At 42.3% G+C, this 17,592-nt stretch overlaps 1 protein-coding gene across 5 annotated transcripts in view; it reads left to right on the forward strand.

Annotated features, from left to right (window-relative positions):
* Nucleotides 1-17,592, forward strand: part of KMT2A (lysine methyltransferase 2A) — an 84,667-nt gene that overhangs the window by 25,202 nt on the left and 41,873 nt on the right. For all 5 annotated transcript variants that reach the window (XM_047878083.1, XM_047878082.1, XM_047878084.1 and 2 more), the window contains 9 exons: nt 2,700-2,769; nt 5,446-8,099; nt 9,669-9,846; nt 10,719-10,953; nt 12,615-12,679; nt 13,090-13,467; nt 13,791-13,864; nt 14,826-14,957; nt 15,712-15,825. In XM_047878083.1, the coding sequence (XP_047734039.1) occupies nt 2,700-2,769; nt 5,446-8,099; nt 9,669-9,846; nt 10,719-10,953; nt 12,615-12,679; nt 13,090-13,467; nt 13,791-13,864; nt 14,826-14,957; nt 15,712-15,825 (3,900 nt within the window). The remainder of the gene's footprint in view (nt 1-2,699; nt 2,770-5,445; nt 8,100-9,668; nt 9,847-10,718; nt 10,954-12,614; nt 12,680-13,089; nt 13,468-13,790; nt 13,865-14,825; nt 14,958-15,711; nt 15,826-17,592) is intronic.

The raw sequence follows: 17,592 nt of genomic DNA on the forward strand, positions 1-17,592 counted from the left end.
CACGATTCATAATCTTTCATTGCCTCACCTATTGAGTACTTCACCCCATAGTTTATTATGTGCACAGTTGCTAGAACTCTCTCACGGCCACACTGGGAGCATAAAATTCAGGCATTTAGCATCGTTGTCCCCTGGTGAAGTGTTCGGAAATCTCCAGGTGTCTGTGGCGTGTCTAGATTCACGTGTTTGTTCCGTGAGGATGATGCAGGAAAAGAATGAATAAAATCAAACTTTAAAGATCTGAAAAGAGTTAACTTTCATAGTAGTTGAAAGACTAGCTGGAGATGATTTACTTGGTTCCTTGAAATATTTATCATTTAAAATTGTAACTATTTTGGTAGGAAGTCTTTGTAACTACATGTATGATCTTGGGCAAGTCATTTGGCCCCTCAGAGCTTCAGTTTCTGAAGCCACATCAAGAAGTACGGTATGGATGTCGCCTTATAGTCTCCTGAGTGCTTTTACAGAAATCACATAATTGACATAAATTATTTCGTTTACTCCTTACAACGCTTCAGTAAAATTAAATCGAAATACAAAAGTAGTAAGAGACTTGTCTAATATATAGCCTGCAAGTGCGAGAACCAAGTCCTCGGTCAAGTCCTTCGTGCTCCTCAGTCGTGTCATGTGCTCACATGAGAGATTGGGCTGGCCCCCTTCTAAAATTCTAAGGTACTGTCGTTTATTTATTTTTTTATTTTTTATTTTAAAAAAATTTTTACAGCATTTGAGGCCACTTACCCTGGGCTGTTTTATGTGTCTGCTTTTTTTTTTTTTTTCCTCAAAGTACATTTTAGGATTAACTATTTTAAATGTCCTTTTTCTAGCCAAAAGTACACTTAAAAAAATTAACAGGGGGCACTTGGGTGGCTCAGTCGGTTGAGCGTCTGACTCTTCATTTTTAATTTTCTTAGTTTCGGCTCAGGTCGTGCTCTCATAGTTTTGTAGGTTCAGGTCTCCTTGGAATTCTCCCTCTCTTTGCCCCTCCCTAGCTCGCTCTGTCTCTGTCTCTCTCAAAATAAATAAATAAACTTAAAAAAAGAAAAAAAGATTAACAGTATGGGGGCACCTGGCTGGTGTAGTCGGTAGACGGAGAGTGTGAGACTCTTGGTTTCTGGGTCGTGAGTTTGAGCCCCACGTTGGGTGGAGAGATGACTTAAAAATAAAATCTTAAAGAGATGAAGAGGTAGCTTTATTCTCACTCATAAATGATATTCACGATGAAAACTTTAATTTAGTGATGAGAAGACACTGTAAAAAGCAGGCCTACTTCGTACTTTTTAAATTTGGGTTTTACACGTTCTTGGAGTTACAGTGCCTTTCAGACAAATCTCTTTGAAGCGGACAATTTCAGGTTTTTCTTAAATAGTTAAATGCTTTAATAATGTTAACAACATCAGAACAAGCAACTTAGATTCTAAGAACCGTTCCTCAGCTATATCGTGTGCAAAGCCTCGGACCCAAACATTGTGCTAGTCAAAGCATTCAGATTTAAGAGCTGAACCTGCTAATTTGTCTAAAAGGTTGTATGTATCTTTTCATAGCTTCCTGGTGAATAAGTGGTTAAACAGATTAGCACCTGACTGTAGCCTTAAACTAACTGGGGAAGCAACTTTGCAGAAAATCCAGATGTTGTCCATATGCATGTGGTCTTTGCTCTTGAGAGGAAAATCTGGGGGCTTTAATTGTGGGAACATAGCTTGGGGCTTGGCTTATCAGTATAAATTGGAGGTTCAAGAAAATCTGTCTTTCGATCTTTATTTTATTCTTGTTTTTGGTGGATTTTGTTTCTGGAATCTGAAGTTCTCTCTCTCGTCTCTCCTCTGGAAAGAACTCAGTTTCTGAGTCAGTGAATTTCTGTTCATCAGTTTGTTTAAATAGACCACCTTTCTTGAGAACTTGTCCGAAATAAGTTAAATCCTTAAGGATTTTTTTGAAAGGGCAGGTTGAAAATTGGAGGTAAGGGAAGTTTTTGCCTTTTGCCTTTCCCAGGAGTAACTGAGAATAAGATGCTTCCCGAAGTTATTCTTGAATGCATTTCATCCTGTATGCGGTCAATTCATGATCCCTTTCACAAATGCTGCTGCCCACCATTAAGTCTCTTATCACAGGGCATTTTCAAACGATGCCATAAAATGCATGTTGAGAATCTTTGGATCTCAAATGTATAGAAATCACATCTAAATGTCAATTCCTGAGTTAAGGAACTGACAATTATGGCAATTTCAGTCTCTTCTATTAATATTTAGTAGACAAGAGATTATGGTATTGTTTATGTTATTCTTTATGTGTGTGTAGACTTAACTACTTGTTGAAAAGATTTGTTTGTTTTATTGGGGCTGTATATTTCTGCCATTGAACTGATTTGCTTACTTGAATTAAAGTCGTTCTTTAATTGTTTTGGGCTGTATCTACAGTTTGAAATTTAGGACCATCCCCTGTGTACTATGCACCAAAGGTGACGTTTCAATGCATTGTTTTCAAATACTACACAGCTCCTATTTGTCTGCAATGAAGCTGTATGACTGGGTCCATTTATTTCAATATCAGTTATTTTATATTATCCATATAAATGATAATGATTAATATATAGAGTCTGATTTTCCAAATTCATTTGTGTCTCCTCTGGGCATTTCTTTGGGATATGTTCACACTCATGTTTTTGTTTCTGATTTTAAAATAATTTTCCTTTGTTGTAGGATGAGCAGTTCTTAGGTTTTGGCTCAGATGAAGAAGTCCGAGTACGAAGTCCCACAAGGTCTCCTTCAGGTATGGCCAGTTAAGTGCTCGGTGCCTTTTGTTTACGAAAAAGACCGTGGCTTCCCCTTGCCTTCTTTGCATTTAAAGGATGATCTTAAATACCGGGGTTTTCTTTGTGCATCCTTGCCTTTCCCTCACACTGAGTAGGAGATGGCTTATGAACTAGACCTCTTTACGGGGCTCTTTGTCAGGCCGCTTCTGCCTTGTTCTTTATTATGCTTCCCTGTGGGAACCACTTGAGGCATGGGAGGCCGGGAGGGTTGATTTCCATGGGATGGCTGAAAAACCTGGGAGTTGAATTGAAGGTAACCCTGAATGAGCATCCTCAGATTCTTGTGTTTTGAATGATAATTTGGCTATTTTTTACAGATGAAATTTGGTCTACTGTTGTCAAAGAAATAAAAACAAACTATTAGCACTGTATGAAACTATTGTATGTGATCCTTCAAAGGCTGTATTAAAATAAAATAGAAATGATATGGGGGTATCATTTTTATTTTTCCATAAATAGGTTTCCATTTATAAGCAATATTTGTCATTGTTCTCGCCAAGAAAATATCTAGAATGTCTTGAAATTCTAGACTTATGGCAGTTTCCTGAGAGACAATCCTCGGTGGAAATAACATGTAATGGCTTGCAGAATTCCATTCTGTATAGGAGAAGGCTATGAGTCTTTTGATGAAAAAAACATTCCCCATCTGTGCTGCCATTCTGACTTCTCGTTTGGTTTTCTTTGCTCTGATTGGGGTAGACAGTCTAGTTAAATGTGATGTTCTTAGGCGGTTTTGCTCTTTGACACTGACTTAGTTTGTCATGTGTGTTAGTTAGCATTTGAGTTTCATCTAAGACTCACCGTATGTGTGTCGTAATTTGTTTCAAACGCGTAAGTTGACAGTTTCTTTTTTCCCAAATGGTGGTAGTATGGCCATCCCAGCTGGGAGGAGTTACCCAGCAGTATCACGAGATCTGTGCTACTTACACCATAGCCATGTTCTCCTCAAGTTGCGATGAAATCTTAAAACTTCCTATAGGAACATGATTTTAGAGACCATCTGGTCGAACCCTTCCTCTATAGATGACAAAATGAGGTCCAGAAAATACACGACGCAGTTGCTCATAACCGACTTAGGACTCCTTCGTGTGTGTTGAGTTTTGTGGAAATCAGCAACAGGGCTGAGCTTCGCTCTGTTCTGGTTTTTCACTTGTTCATTTAAAAAAATTCTTTTTAAAAGTGGTTAGAAGAGGTTTTCAGAATCAATAAAGCCCTATGAGTGGCCAGGTTTAAGTCTACCATGATGATAAGGAATCTTGTGATAAACTTCTGGGTAGAAGTTTATTTTGTGAATTCACAACCATTTCTTAATGGTTCCCCCTCCCCCCCCCCCCCACTTGGCTATCAGTCTACCCTGAATATTGTCTTGTTTTTGTTTTTGTTTTAAACCATCTGAATATACTTCATTATTTAAGAAATGAAAACGTCTTTTTGTTGTTGTCCCCTAGTCCATTACTTTTGTTGTAATTAGTATATATGGAGAATGGATTTGTGAATTCTTAATGTATTAAAAAAGGAAGTTGCAAGTTAATTGGTGAGAAAAAGCATTTATATTTAGAAAGCCCAACAGTGAGACCTTTGTCGATTTCTGTTCTGTTAGAAAGTTGGTCCTGTAGTCTCAAATGCTCATCATACTGGCCTGAATCTCTTTTGCTGCCTGTTAGGGGAGATTTTCGTTTCAGAAGAATGTTGTCATATAAAACATTGGAAAGTCACGAGGGAGGAGAAGATGTGATAGACCAGGAAACTCTTAATACATTTAGAAAATATGGATTTAAACAAAGAATTTTCGAAAACAGCCTTGTTTTCTCACGTCTCTTGATAAGTGGCAAATTGAGCTGATTTATAAATTGGCAAATTCCTTTTAGTTAGAATAGAAGAAGTCTGATTTGTGAAATTGTTGATTTATTTTTGACATCAACTCGAGTTAAATCTTTTTTGTCACTTGGGGCGAACTACTTCAAGAGCCTGTAAGTAGGGGAATAGATTAATGGACACATCATCATTTTCCTTCACTCATTAGTTCACATGCCGCTGAGTTCAGTGATCTTATTCTGATGTCTCCAGAATGAATATTTTTCCATCTAGTGAAGCTTTCTTAGTTTACTTTGACAAAACAGATTGCAAATGTAGGAAGCCGAGCTGCCCAGGTGTTTTCCCTACGGAAGTTATGCTATTGATTGAAGAGCTCCTTGTTCAAATTTATTAAAGCAAAAATTTCACTGAAAAGATGGGATGACTTTCTACAAACATGTTCTCAAATATTAATCTTAGAGGCTAGGACACGGAAAAGGTGGCAGATTTTTTTTTAAACCTTTTTTTTTTTTTCAATTAAAAAAAACCTCCTTGCTCACCTGAAGTTGTAGGAAAATTCGTTTCGCATATTAATGAAAATCTCTTATCATTATCTTAGTTTTTCTGTCAAATGTTCTAGGTGGAATGTTATTTACTTGGTTTCTTTGAGGCAAGCTTTTGTTGGAAGGAAACTAAACCCAATTAAGGTGTTTTATTGACTCACTAGACCCAGCTAGAGGTCCGTACAAAATGACTTGTGCTAAAGTGTATTCAGCTTAGTAGCGACCTGAACCACAAAGCTAAATATATGCTCTCCATTGTTTAATTTTTATACACAGTTAAAACTAGCCCTCGAAAGCCTCGCGGGAGACCCAGAAGTGGCTCTGACCGGAATTCGGCTCTCCTCTCAGATCCGTCTGTGTTTTCCCCTCTAAATAAATCGGAGACCAAATCTGGAGATAAGATCAAGAAGAAAGATTCTAAAAGCATAGAAAAGAAGAGAGGAAGACCCCCCACCTTCCCTGGAGTAAAAATCAAAATAACACACGGAAAGGACATTTCAGAGCTACCAAAGGGAAGCAAAGAAGATAGCTTGAAAAAGATTAAACGGACACCTTCTGCTACATTTCAGCAAGCCACAAAGATTAAAAAATTAAGAGCAGGTAAACTCTCTCCTCTCAAGTCTAAGTTTAAGACAGGGAAGCTTCAAATAGGAAGGAAGGGGGTACAGATTGTCCGACGGCGAGGAAGGCCTCCATCCACAGAAAGGATAAAGACCCCTTCCGGCCTCCTCATTAACTCTGAACTGGAAAAGCCCCAGAAGGTCCGGAAGGACAAGGAAGGAACACCTCCACTCACAAAAGAAGATAAGACAGTAGTCAGACAAAGCCCTCGAAGGATTAAGCCGGTTAGGATTATTCCTTCTTCTAAAAGGACAGATGCGACAATTGCTAAGCAGCTCTTGCAGAGGGCGAAAAAGGGGGCTCAGAAGAAAATCGAGAAAGAAGCGGCCCAGCTGCAAGGCAGAAAGGTGAAGACACAGGTCAAGAACATTCGGCAGTTCATTATGCCTGTCGTCAGTGCCATCTCCTCGCGCATCATTAAAACCCCTCGGCGGTTCATAGAGGATGAGGATTATGACCCTCCAATTAAAATTGCCCGACTCGAGTCTACCCCGAACAGCAGATTCAGTGCCACGTCCTGTGGGTCTTCTGAAAAATCAAGCGCGGCTTCTCAGCACTCCTCTCAAATGTCTTCGGACTCCTCCCGATCCAGTAGCCCCAGCGTCGATACCTCCACAGATTCTCAGGCCTCGGAGGAGATCCAGGTACTTCCTGAAGAGCGGAGCGATACCCCCGAAGTTCACACCCCACTGCCTATTTCCCAGTCCCCAGAAAACGACGGCAACGACAGGAGGAGCAGAAGGTATTCCGTGTCCGAGAGGAGTTTCGGGTCGAGAGCGACGAAAAAACTGTCCACCCTGCAAAGTGCCCCCCAGCAGCAGCCCTCCTCCTCTCCGCCTCCGCCCCTGCTCACCCCACCCCCGCCGCTGCAGCCGGCCTCCAGCATCTCTGACCACACACCTTGGCTCATGCCTCCCACCATCCCCTTAGCATCACCATTTTTGCCTGCTTCTGCCGCTCCCATGCAAGGGAAGCGAAAGTCGATCTTGCGAGAACCGACGTTTAGGTGGACCTCTTTAAAGCATTCTAGGTCAGAGCCACAGTACTTTTCCTCAGCAAAGTATGCCAAAGAAGGTCTTATTCGCAAACCCATATTTGATAATTTCCGACCCCCTCCGCTGACTCCTGAGGACGTTGGCTTCGCGTCGGGTTTCTCTCCATCTGGTACTGCTGCTTCAGCCCGATTGTTTTCACCGCTCCACTCCGGAACAAGGTTCGATATGCACAAAAGGAGCCCTCTTCTGAGAGCTCCCAGATTTACTCCAAGCGAGGCTCACTCTAGAATATTTGAGTCTGTAACCTTGCCTAGTAATCGGACTTCTGCTGGAACGTCTTCTTCAGGAGTGTCCAACAGAAAAAGGAAAAGGAAAGTCTTTAGTCCCATTCGATCTGAACCAAGATCTCCTTCTCACTCCATGAGGACAAGAAGCGGAAGGCTTAGCACCGCTGAGCTGTCACCTCTCACCCCGCCGTCTTCTGTCTCTTCCTCGTTAAGCATATCTGTTAGTCCTCTTGCCACTAGTGCCTTAAACCCAACTTTTACTTTTCCTTCTCATTCCCTGACTCAGTCTGGGGAGTCTGCGGAGAAAAGCCAGAGACCAAGGAAGCAGACTAGTGCTCCGGCAGAGCCGTTTTCATCCAGCAGCCCCTCTCCTCTCTTCCCTTGGTTTACCCCAGGCTCTCAGACTGAGAGAGGGAGAAATAAAGACAAGGCCCCTGAGGAGCTGTCCAAAGATCGAGATGCTGACAAGAGCGTGGAGAAGGACAAGAGTAGAGAGCGAGACCGGGAGAGAGAAAAAGAGAATAAGCGGGAGTCAAGGAAAGAGAAAAGGAAAAAGGGATCAGAGATTCAGAGTAGTTCTGCATTGTATCCTGTGAGTAGGGTTTCCAAAGAGAAGGCCGTTGGTGAAGATGTTGCCACTTCATCTTCCGCCAAAAAAGCAACAGGGCGGAAGAAGTCTTCGTCGCTTGATTCTGGGACTGATATGGCCTCCGTGACTCTTGGGGACACAACAGCTGTCAAAACCAAAATACTTCTAAAGAAGGGGAGAGGAAATCTGGAAAAAACCAACTTGGACCTCGGCCCAACTGCCCCATCCCTGGAGAAGGAGAAAACCCTCTGCCTTTCCACTCCTTCATCTAGCACTGTTAAACATTCCACTTCCTCCATAGGCTCCATGTTGGCTCAGGCAGACAAGCTTCCAATGACGGACAAGAGGGTTGCCAGCCTCCTAAAAAAGGCCAAAGCCCAGCTCTGCAAGATTGAGAAGAGTAAGAGTCTTAAACAAACTGACCAGCCCAAAGCACAGGTACTCTTTTCCATCTTGCCTGTTAAAAGTCAACAGCTCCTTCTATGAGCAAGTTTTAGGCGAAGGGTTTCCGTGACCTCTAGTTCCGGGAATCAGGAGAAGGGCCGAGGAGGTGGGGGCATTTGCACTGGTCCTTCAAGGACTGGTAGGATTTTGATAGGTAGGAGATGAGAGGGGAGAACATTCTAAACGGAGGGCACTGTGTGGGTAGAGAGGCAGAAGTACGAAGAGGAACAGCGGCGGATCGCCGGACTGGTACACACGGGAAGGTGGTGAATTAAGACCGAGAGGCAGTTTGGGGCCACTTGACAGAATGCTGAGTTGTTTGTGCTTAATGGGTTTGGTGTAACGGAATCTGTGACTTAATTTTGAAGGTGCGTTTTTGTACTCAAATTGTTTTACTATTGTTTACTACAGAAAACGGGGGTGGGGGGATTCTCTTCCTCTGAGTACTGAGTGATTAGCGCAACAGATAATAGGGCGTTTGTGGAATACAAATGAGAAGCGCGTAGCCTTCGAGCTGTAGGATTCAGTTAGTTAAGGTGATGACAAACAAATTTTACAGAGAACAGCAATATTAATTTTTTATGTTTTACTATTTTTTTCACAAAGTGAGCTTAGGCACCAGCCTTTTCAGAGAAAACCCACCGATCTTCAGGTTCTTTTTTAAAATTGCCATGTAGTAGGTACATATTTATGCCAGCCCACCAAGTTAGATTTAGACGGCCACACACTTAGGTTTTTCATGTTATTCAGCCAAGGGCCATATTGACATTTAGCAATTTCATCAGTTGAGAGTTCTAGCGGGAACACGATGGGATTTGTTTCTGACACCGTGTGGGGTGGTTTTCGGTTGGCCTCCTAGTGATAGGAGCAGTGGCTCTTAAAAGTGCGAGACGTTTCTGTTTAGAGCTGTGGCCTTGTATCCGTACATTTGTAAGTTGTTCCCCCTACCCCTCTGTTGATGAGGGCAATAGAAGAAATAGTCTGTGATTGGATAAGCCTTGTTAACTGCAGACCAAACTTTTTGATAATATAGATTGGCAGCTTGAATTTTGATGGGAACTTTAAAGCAGTAGTATAATCGGGAATAAAAACTGAGTTCCTTTTTTTTTTTTTTTTAAGTTTATTTATTCATTTTTGAGAGAGAGAGAGAAAGCATGAGCAGGGGAGGGGCAGAGGGAGAGGAGAGAGAGGGACTTCCAAGCAGACTCTGTGCTGTCAGCTCAGAGCCTGACTCGGCTCGATCTCACAAACTGAGATCATGACCTGAGCTGAAATCAAGAGTCGGACGCTTAACCAACTGAGCCACCCAGGCATGCCTAGTTCCTGGGGTTTTTTGGCTTTTTGTTTTTTGAAGCCCCACCCCCCTTTTTTTGCTGCCAGTTTTAGGATACCGGAAGTAGTCGATTTCTGCAGATTGTCATGGCTTATCAGCTGGGAATAACTAGGGTTGTATGTGTTGATTTTAGATTGTAATAAGCAAAACGAGTCTACCTTGGCTTCAGTTAATTACATTTTCAACATGTGTGCTTGCTTGTTGTTTGTTTTGACATGCCTCTTACTCAGGGTCAAGAGAGCGATTCATCAGAGACCTCTGTGCGAGGACCCCGCATTAAACATGTCTGCAGAAGAGCTGCTGTTGCCCTTGGCCGAAAACGAGCTGTGTTTCCTGATGACATGCCCACCCTGAGTGCCTTACCATGGGAAGAACGAGAAAAGATTTTGTCTTCCATGGGGAATGACGGTAGGTCAGGGAATGCCGGCCTCAGAGTCTAAGCAGACATTTGATTTGTTTGCTGATCATTCTGGGGACGCCTAGTAGGCTCTTCGTAGCATTATGTGTTAGTCTGGGTTTCTCCAAAAAACAAATGGCAAGGGTGCATTCAGTGGGTAAGGATTATACTAGAGAAAATGGCCCGAGAGAACAAATGGGGAGGGAGCTGGGGAAGGCTGGGGGAACCATCAGACCGCTTTGCAAGTCTGATCCCTATGAAAGAGAAAGAAAGGGGAGGAGGGTTGGACAGAATCTTCCCAGACTGTTTTCCCAGAGAGTTTGGCAAGGCTGTCGAGGAGTCCTTGGGCAGAGGTGGACTGTCAGAGTAGTTATGTGTCTCCCAGGACCAGCCCGCCTCAGTGTCCCTGCCATGCTCGGTCACTACCTAAGAGAGACCCTCATGGTAAGTGTGGCCTCTGTGATGCACTGGATTTCAGAGCACAGCAGTTGGGGCCCTTAGTCACTTAGTTACATGCCCCGTGGTTGGAGGTCTGAGGTACATTCTCATGGTCGCATTTAGATGCTGGGTGACTGCTCATATAAAATGTAGAGGTTTAGAGAATCTTAGGAAGCACTCAGTTCATATTTAAGTTAGACTGTGTTGTGTTCTCAGTGTTTGGATTTCTGCTTTCATCAAGCTGTAAGGTATAGACATTTTTAAACATTTAAAGAATGATCTATGATGGGATATTTTTATTATGACACATTTCATTTTTGAAGTCCCAATTAAAATGAGGCTCGCGTGTATATAATAACATCTGTGGATTTTGAGGACCCCCCCACTCTGCTCCCAAGAAGGAACTAGATACTCCCTGATAACTAACGCCCCGTTTCTTTAACAGACAAGTCATCAATTGCTGGCTCAGAAGACGCTGAACCTCTTGCTCCACCCATCAAACCAATTAAACCCGTTACCAGAAACAAGGCGCCTCAGGAACCTCCAGTAAAGAAAGGACGACGGTCCAGGCGGTGTGGGCAGTGTCCCGGCTGCCAGGTGCCTGAGGACTGTGGTGTTTGTACTAATTGCTTAGACAAGCCCAAGTTTGGTGGCCGAAATATAAAGAAGCAGTGCTGCAAGTGAGTGGGGGTCTTACTCGGAGGCGGTGGCCTCTCAGCCGTGAAGGTTGTGTGTTTATGCCTGGTTTGTGGCAGGGACGCAGCAGAAAACTGAATGTGGTGGTAATGAGTCCCCTTGAGGTGCAAGGTTAAGTTGCCCAGTTGGATTTTGTGACGTGGCTAGGTTTGGGCTGCCCTTCAATAAGACCTAGTCTGGGGCAATGCTGTCCAGGAGAATGTCCCGCTGCAGTAGGAATGTTCTCGGCTTAGTTCAGTATGGTAGCCATTAGCCAAACGTGGCTGTAAAACCCTTGAAGTGTGGTTAGTATAACTCAGGAACTACATACTTAATTGCATTTCATGTTAATTAAATTTAAATAGCCACACGGCCTGACAAATTTATGGGGCACCTGGGCCGCTCTGTCGGTTAAGCGTCCGACTTTTGATCTCAGCTTGGGTCGTGATCTCAGGACCGTGAGTTCAAGCCCTGTATTGGGCTCCACGCTGGGTGTGGAGCCTACTTAAAAAAAGAAGAGAAAAGAAAAAAAACCTGATAAATTATATGTTTATATTTTATATATTGTATAAATTATATATAGGTCACATATATATGTAATATTTACATATACTCGATCTATCATTTATATATAGTTTACATATATATTATAATATTTGTATAAATTTTCAGGTCAACTGAAACCACGGCATTCAGGAAATTGTGGTGATATGTTAGTATAAAACTCTTGGCTTTCTAACTCCTGGAATATTTTCACTCACATGGAATTTTTGATCTGAAAGTTTCGATTACTCGATCTTTTCCCCCTTGTTTTAGTCAGCTTATGGATGCACTTTCTGCTCTCTGGGATAATTTGTTTGAAGCGAATCGAGACATTTGCACAGACAGAAATGTTGGTGGCTGAGCATAAGGAGTATAGTGCCCAGACAAGGAGGAGATGTTAGCAGTAGGTATTTGCTGAATGAATGGCAGCACGAAAGTGATTTATAGAAAACGTGGTTGGGAGAAAGTACTTCAGGGGAGACAGTGTCTAGGAGACCGTAAGTAGTTCGGTGCTTTGGTTTAGCCTGTCCTTAAGCAGGAATCTTGCCTCCGTCCAATTAGTAGAACGAAGTGAGATAATTCACTGATCAGCAGAAAGGTACACGACCGCAAGATAAACCTGCACTATAATTTAGGGGTTGACATGGATTTAGACTTCAAATTCAGTTTCAGTTTCACTAAGTTGAGGGGTGGAAAATATACAAAGCCCTGAGATAGACCTATAGCATTGTAGTCTCAGAGGACTTGTTGGTTAATTTCAGTCCATTTGTATTTAGATTACTATATGAATATTAATCTCCTAAGGGAGCAGAACCGATCTGACTACAAGAAATACCAGCTGATCATTTTGTGTGTGGTGCTGGTCAGTACTAGGTTATAAGAAATTTGAGTCCGTTTCAAAAATAATTTGATACTTGCTCCTTTTAGAGCCTACAGGTAGGTAAAATTGCTGATTGAAGCATTCAAAGGCTCGGATTGAATCTGAGTAATCAACAGTGCCTTTTTTCAACTCTCAAAATGAACCTGAAGAAAGGTTCACTGATTCTCGCAGGCCAATTGACACTTGTTTCAACTGCTCTTCTTCTAAATGTAGTTTACTTTATGATATCCCTTGTCATCCTAGGATGAGAAAATGTCAGAATCTACAATGGATGCCTTCCAAAGCCTACCTTCAGAAGCAAGCAAAAGGTAGTGTTGTAGAAAGATCTTCCCCAAATGCTTCCTGCTTTAATGCCATACAATCATGTGCATCTAGCGTAAAGAGAATGCTAATTTGTTGTTGTTGTTGTTTAAGTACCGCTCTTTCCCAGCAAGTTGGTGTTTGTGGAAGCTGGATGGTAGTTACATGAGGGTTCATTTTATTATTTCCTTTACCTTGAAATTTTCCATAATAAGAAAAAAAAAAAATTTAATTCCTGTAAAAATTACAGTGCATGCCATTTCCTAGAGCAACAAAAGTGCCCCTATTTCACCTGACCAGCACGAGCCTTCCAGCGTCGACTTCAGCTGCAGGAAACTGAGAATAAGATTATGTTACATTCCTCTACTTCTGTCTGAAGTAAAATTCTTCTCACTTATACTCTTGTGTTTCCTCCTAGCTGTGAAAAAGAAAGAGAAGAAGTCTAAGACCAGTGAAAAGAAAGAGAGCAAAGAGAGCAGTGCTGTGAAGAATGTGGTGGACTGTAGTCAGAAGCCTACCCCGGCAGCAAGAGAGGACCCTGCCCCCAAGAAAAGCAATAGTGAACCACCCCCTCGAAAGCCCGTTGAGGAAAAGAGTGAAGAAGGGAACGCCTCTGCCCCAGGACCTGAATCCAAACAAGTTACCACCCCGACTTCCAGGAAGTCCAGCAAGCAGGTCTCCCAGCCGCCTCCAGTCACCCCCCCACAGCCACCAAGCACAGCACCGCCAAGAAAAGAAGTTCCCAAGACCACTCCTAGCGAGCCCAAGAAAAAGCAGCCTCCACCACCAGAATCAGGTGAGTGGGGAAGGCAAGGAGGAATAGCTGAACCAGAAGAACACCTCTGTCTTTCTTAAACAGCATGTGGAAACCTGACGTGTATATTTTTAAGCCTTTAATTCAGAAAAATTAGCTCTCTTTTAACCTGTTTACAGAATAATAGAGAAATAGAAGCAAAAAAAACCCAGTTAAGTCGGAGGTATTGTCTTCATTTCCTATTTAAAGCCCAGAGTTTCAATAGTTTCCTGTGTTTTCTAATGCCCCTTTCCTCACAGGCCAGTAAGCCCTAAAAGTGGTCGTTGCTATTTAGCACTGACTGTAATTTATGTTGAATTCTTCAGGTCCAGAGCAAAGCAAGCAGAAAAAAGTGGCTCCTCGACCAAGTATTCCTGTAAAACAAAAACCAAAAGAAAAGGTGAGGAGAGATTCGTTTCTCTGCCATTGCTCGGGGATGCGTTCCATCCTGTAAGGCAATAGTCTTGTCCTTGGCATTTACGTGATTGCGTGAATGAAACCGCGTATCTGCTTCTAGGAAGATGGCAGTGGACTTTCTTAAAATTGACAAACTTCAGGTTTAGGCTTTCACTCGTTTTGTTTTTTGTTTCTTTCCCCTTCTTTGTGCCTTTCTATGCTTAGGCTTATGTCGCAGGCCACTTTAGGGTAATTGTTTTTGCCTTCAGCATCCTTTAGTGACATTTGTCTGTAACTATCACCCTTCCCTGTGTCCACGATGTTATAGGGAGAGAGACGGGTCTTCAAGAATCCTCTGGCTCTCTCTGCTGTCTCTCTGTGCCACCATAATGGCGTGTGTGAACTTCCTGGTTGATACCCTCAAGAGTATCAGCAATGCCAAAGAGGGGCAGATGCCAGGGTCTTAGGAGGCCTTACTCCAAGGTCCTTGTCTGGCTTCTGACTGTAGTGATAATCAAGCATGGTCATACTGACAAATTGAAATCATTGATGATCGCAGAGCTGGGAACGCTTCTGTGAGCATCCCAGGCGGGTTAAGCAGGAGTGGAGCGATCGGCCCCACATTTGATGTGCAGCTCAAAGATCTAGAAAAATGGCAGAATAAACTGCTCCCGTGCTGTCACATCCGTTTCATTGTGCCAACAACCTCGGCCGGCGTCACGGACCACGAAGAAGCAAGACAAGAACCCACAGGGGAGAGTCCTGGAATTCTTCTCGGGTTGTAATACATATGTAAAATGCCTTTCTGGAGAAAAGAGTCTGAAGATTGACTCTCTGTGTCTGTAGGGTACTTCCGTGGAGATGTGTTTTGTAGATCTGTTAGACTTGTCGTTTGCGTTATCTGTTACAAAGGCAAAGGCAAATAGGGTGTGGTTTTGTTCTTCATCCATCTTCTGTCTCTGTAGGAAAAGCCACCTCCAGTCAGTAAGCAGGAGAACACAGGCACTTTGAACATCCTCAGCACTCTCTCCAATGGCAATAGTTCGAAGCAAAAAATCCCAGCAGATGGAGTCCACAGGATCAGAGTGGACTTTAAGGTAAAGGTGTTTTCGTGAGCATGTAGTGTATCAAGCGTCATGGACTTTAAATCAGAAAAATGATGTTAACCAGGGGTGCCTGGGTGGCTCAGTCGGTTAAGTGTCCGACTTCGGCTTGGGTCGTGATCTGAGTTCATGGGTTTGGGCCCCGCGTCTGGCTCTGCGCTGACAGCTCAGAGCCTGGAGCCTGCAGCCTGCTTTGGATTCTGTGTCTCCCTCTCTCTCTGCCCCTCCCCCGCTCACACGCTGTCTCTCTCTGTCTCTCAAAAATGAATAAATATTAAAAAAAAAAAAAAATGTTAACCCAAGGTATTGAAAGAAAGGCAACTCGACACCAAGTCAGGGAGTAAGAACTACCATCAGAAGGTGGGTTCAGGGGTGAGAGACACCACTGTTTGTGAGCTGGCTAAAGAACACAGGCATTGACGCACTCCTGACCATCCTGAGCAATAAAAGTGCATTTGGATGAGAACAGTGTCTGAGGAAAGAATTCATTCACATAGGAATTATCGAACCACGATGATGGCTTGAATCAGCAAAACTTTAAGGAAAAGTCAGTCCCAGGGTATCTTTTAACAGCGTGTGTGTCTGAGATTCTAATTTTGTAAAGCAGCAGTTCTTTTCAAACCCACTGAAGTGAAGTATTCTGGACACTATGCTGTCACTCTGGTTCTAGGCTTTCCATCCTCACTTTCGTTCCAAAGCGGTGTCATTGTAACACTTTCATAAATGACCTGTGTCTCTCTCTCTGCAGGAGGATTGTGAAGCAGAAAATGTATGGGAGATGGGAGGCTTAGGAATCCTGACCTCTGTTCCTATAACCCCCAGAGTGGTTTGCTTTCTCTGTGCCAGTAGTGGGCATGTAGAGGTAAGAAATCCTGCTTCTTGGTACCCCAGAAAGTTGAATGGTAGATTATTTTGCTGTAATGAAAGAATCATTTATTCTGTTTCGTTGGCGTGTACCAGGTGCTTACCCCCTCTTTAATTTTATTTAATTTTTAAAGTAATCTCCCTGCCCAACGTGGGGCTCAAACTCACAACCCCGAGATCAAGAGTCGCATGCTCCACAGGAGGCCTCTAGGTGCCCTGGTATCTCCTCTTGAAACCAGCCACCGAAGTATTTTTGAAGATTTTGTAGAGGTTGTATGAAGGAATCTGCCTCTTAGTAGAGTAGCAAAAGTGTTGAGTGTGAAAAGTTTAATGGTCTCATCTCTTAAATTCACTCTTTTTATTAGAGTTCTGATATTTCTGCTACATGTCCAAACATGGAAAAACTGTTACAGTGCTCTTCTAGAGAAAGATATGGCTATCTTATATTGAATATCAAAAACCCCTTGTCTATAAAGAGCTCTTGGCAACTAATAAGAAAAAGGAACAACACCCACCAAAAGAAAAGGCTAAGGACAGAAATATGTAATTCACAAAATGAGAAATGAACATGGTGGGAGGTGTCCTAGAGCCCTCTGATGAACAAAAATTGGACATTAAGCATGAAAAAGATCATGTGGGAAGGGACACCTGATTGCCTCAGTTGGTGGAGCATGTGACTCTTGAGCTTGTGTTGCGTGTTAGCCCCAGGTTGGGTGTAGAGATTACTTAAAAATAAAATCTTAAAAAAAAAAATCACGTGGGAAAAAAAGATTTGGAAATAGGGACTTTCCGCTGGTGGAAATCTAAATGTTACAGTCTTTCTTTCTGAGCAGATTGTTCGGAAATACGTATTTGTCTTTAAAATGAGCATACTGTCTAACCCAACAATGGTACTCCAGGCATTTATCTTAAGGCTGTAATTAGATCAGCAAATAGGTGTATGTGTACATACATGTGTGCGTGTACAATACACACACGTGTATATAAACATACATGTACATAATATATACATGTATTGTATACGTACATGTATATAATAAGCCTTTCTCTATATATGTAATAAATACAAGACTTTATTTCAGTACTCTTTATAGTAATCAAAAATAGGAAACAGCCAAAAGTTTGTCAGTAAAGAGCGGGGGCTTGGTTAAAATAATCATAGGACATGCATATAAGGGCAAGTATGAAGTCCTACATAATAATACAGATTGATATTGACATGGAAAGGTGTCCTTGACACGTCACTGAGTTAAAATAGCAGGTTACAAAGTAGTATGTAAAGCGTGATCCCATTTTGGTTTGGACATTGTTTTAAAAATGTATTCAGAAAGAGTTGTGGAAGGATTTACATCAAAATCTTAAAAGTGTGGTTGGGTAATGGTTGACTTGTTTTCTCTTTATTTTTCTTTACCCTTTTGAATCTTTTGCAGTGAGTATCTGCCACCTTTACAGTAAGAGAGGAAAAAAAGCACAATTTAAATAGAAAGCAGAAGTTTGTCATTCATACAATCCTCAATTCCAGAATGCCTCCTTCGCTTATTACTTTATCACATATGTATTTTAGTATCATAACGAAATTCCAAACCCAGATTGTAATGTGGATATTGAGCAGTCCGTGAGACTCATTCACTAGCTAAGAGATTCAGCCCTGCCCACTTGCTATGTTAAATTATACATTATTGTCTGGTGTTCATTCATTAAGCAAATCTATTAGTGCCTATCGTGAACTATAATATTGTTCTAAGTGGTGGGGTTGCTTTAGATA

The sequence above is a fragment of the Prionailurus viverrinus genome, chromosome D1, assembly GCF_022837055.1.
Source record: "Prionailurus viverrinus isolate Anna chromosome D1, UM_Priviv_1.0, whole genome shotgun sequence".
In the NCBI taxonomy this organism is placed as follows: domain Eukaryota; kingdom Metazoa; phylum Chordata; class Mammalia; order Carnivora; family Felidae; genus Prionailurus; species Prionailurus viverrinus.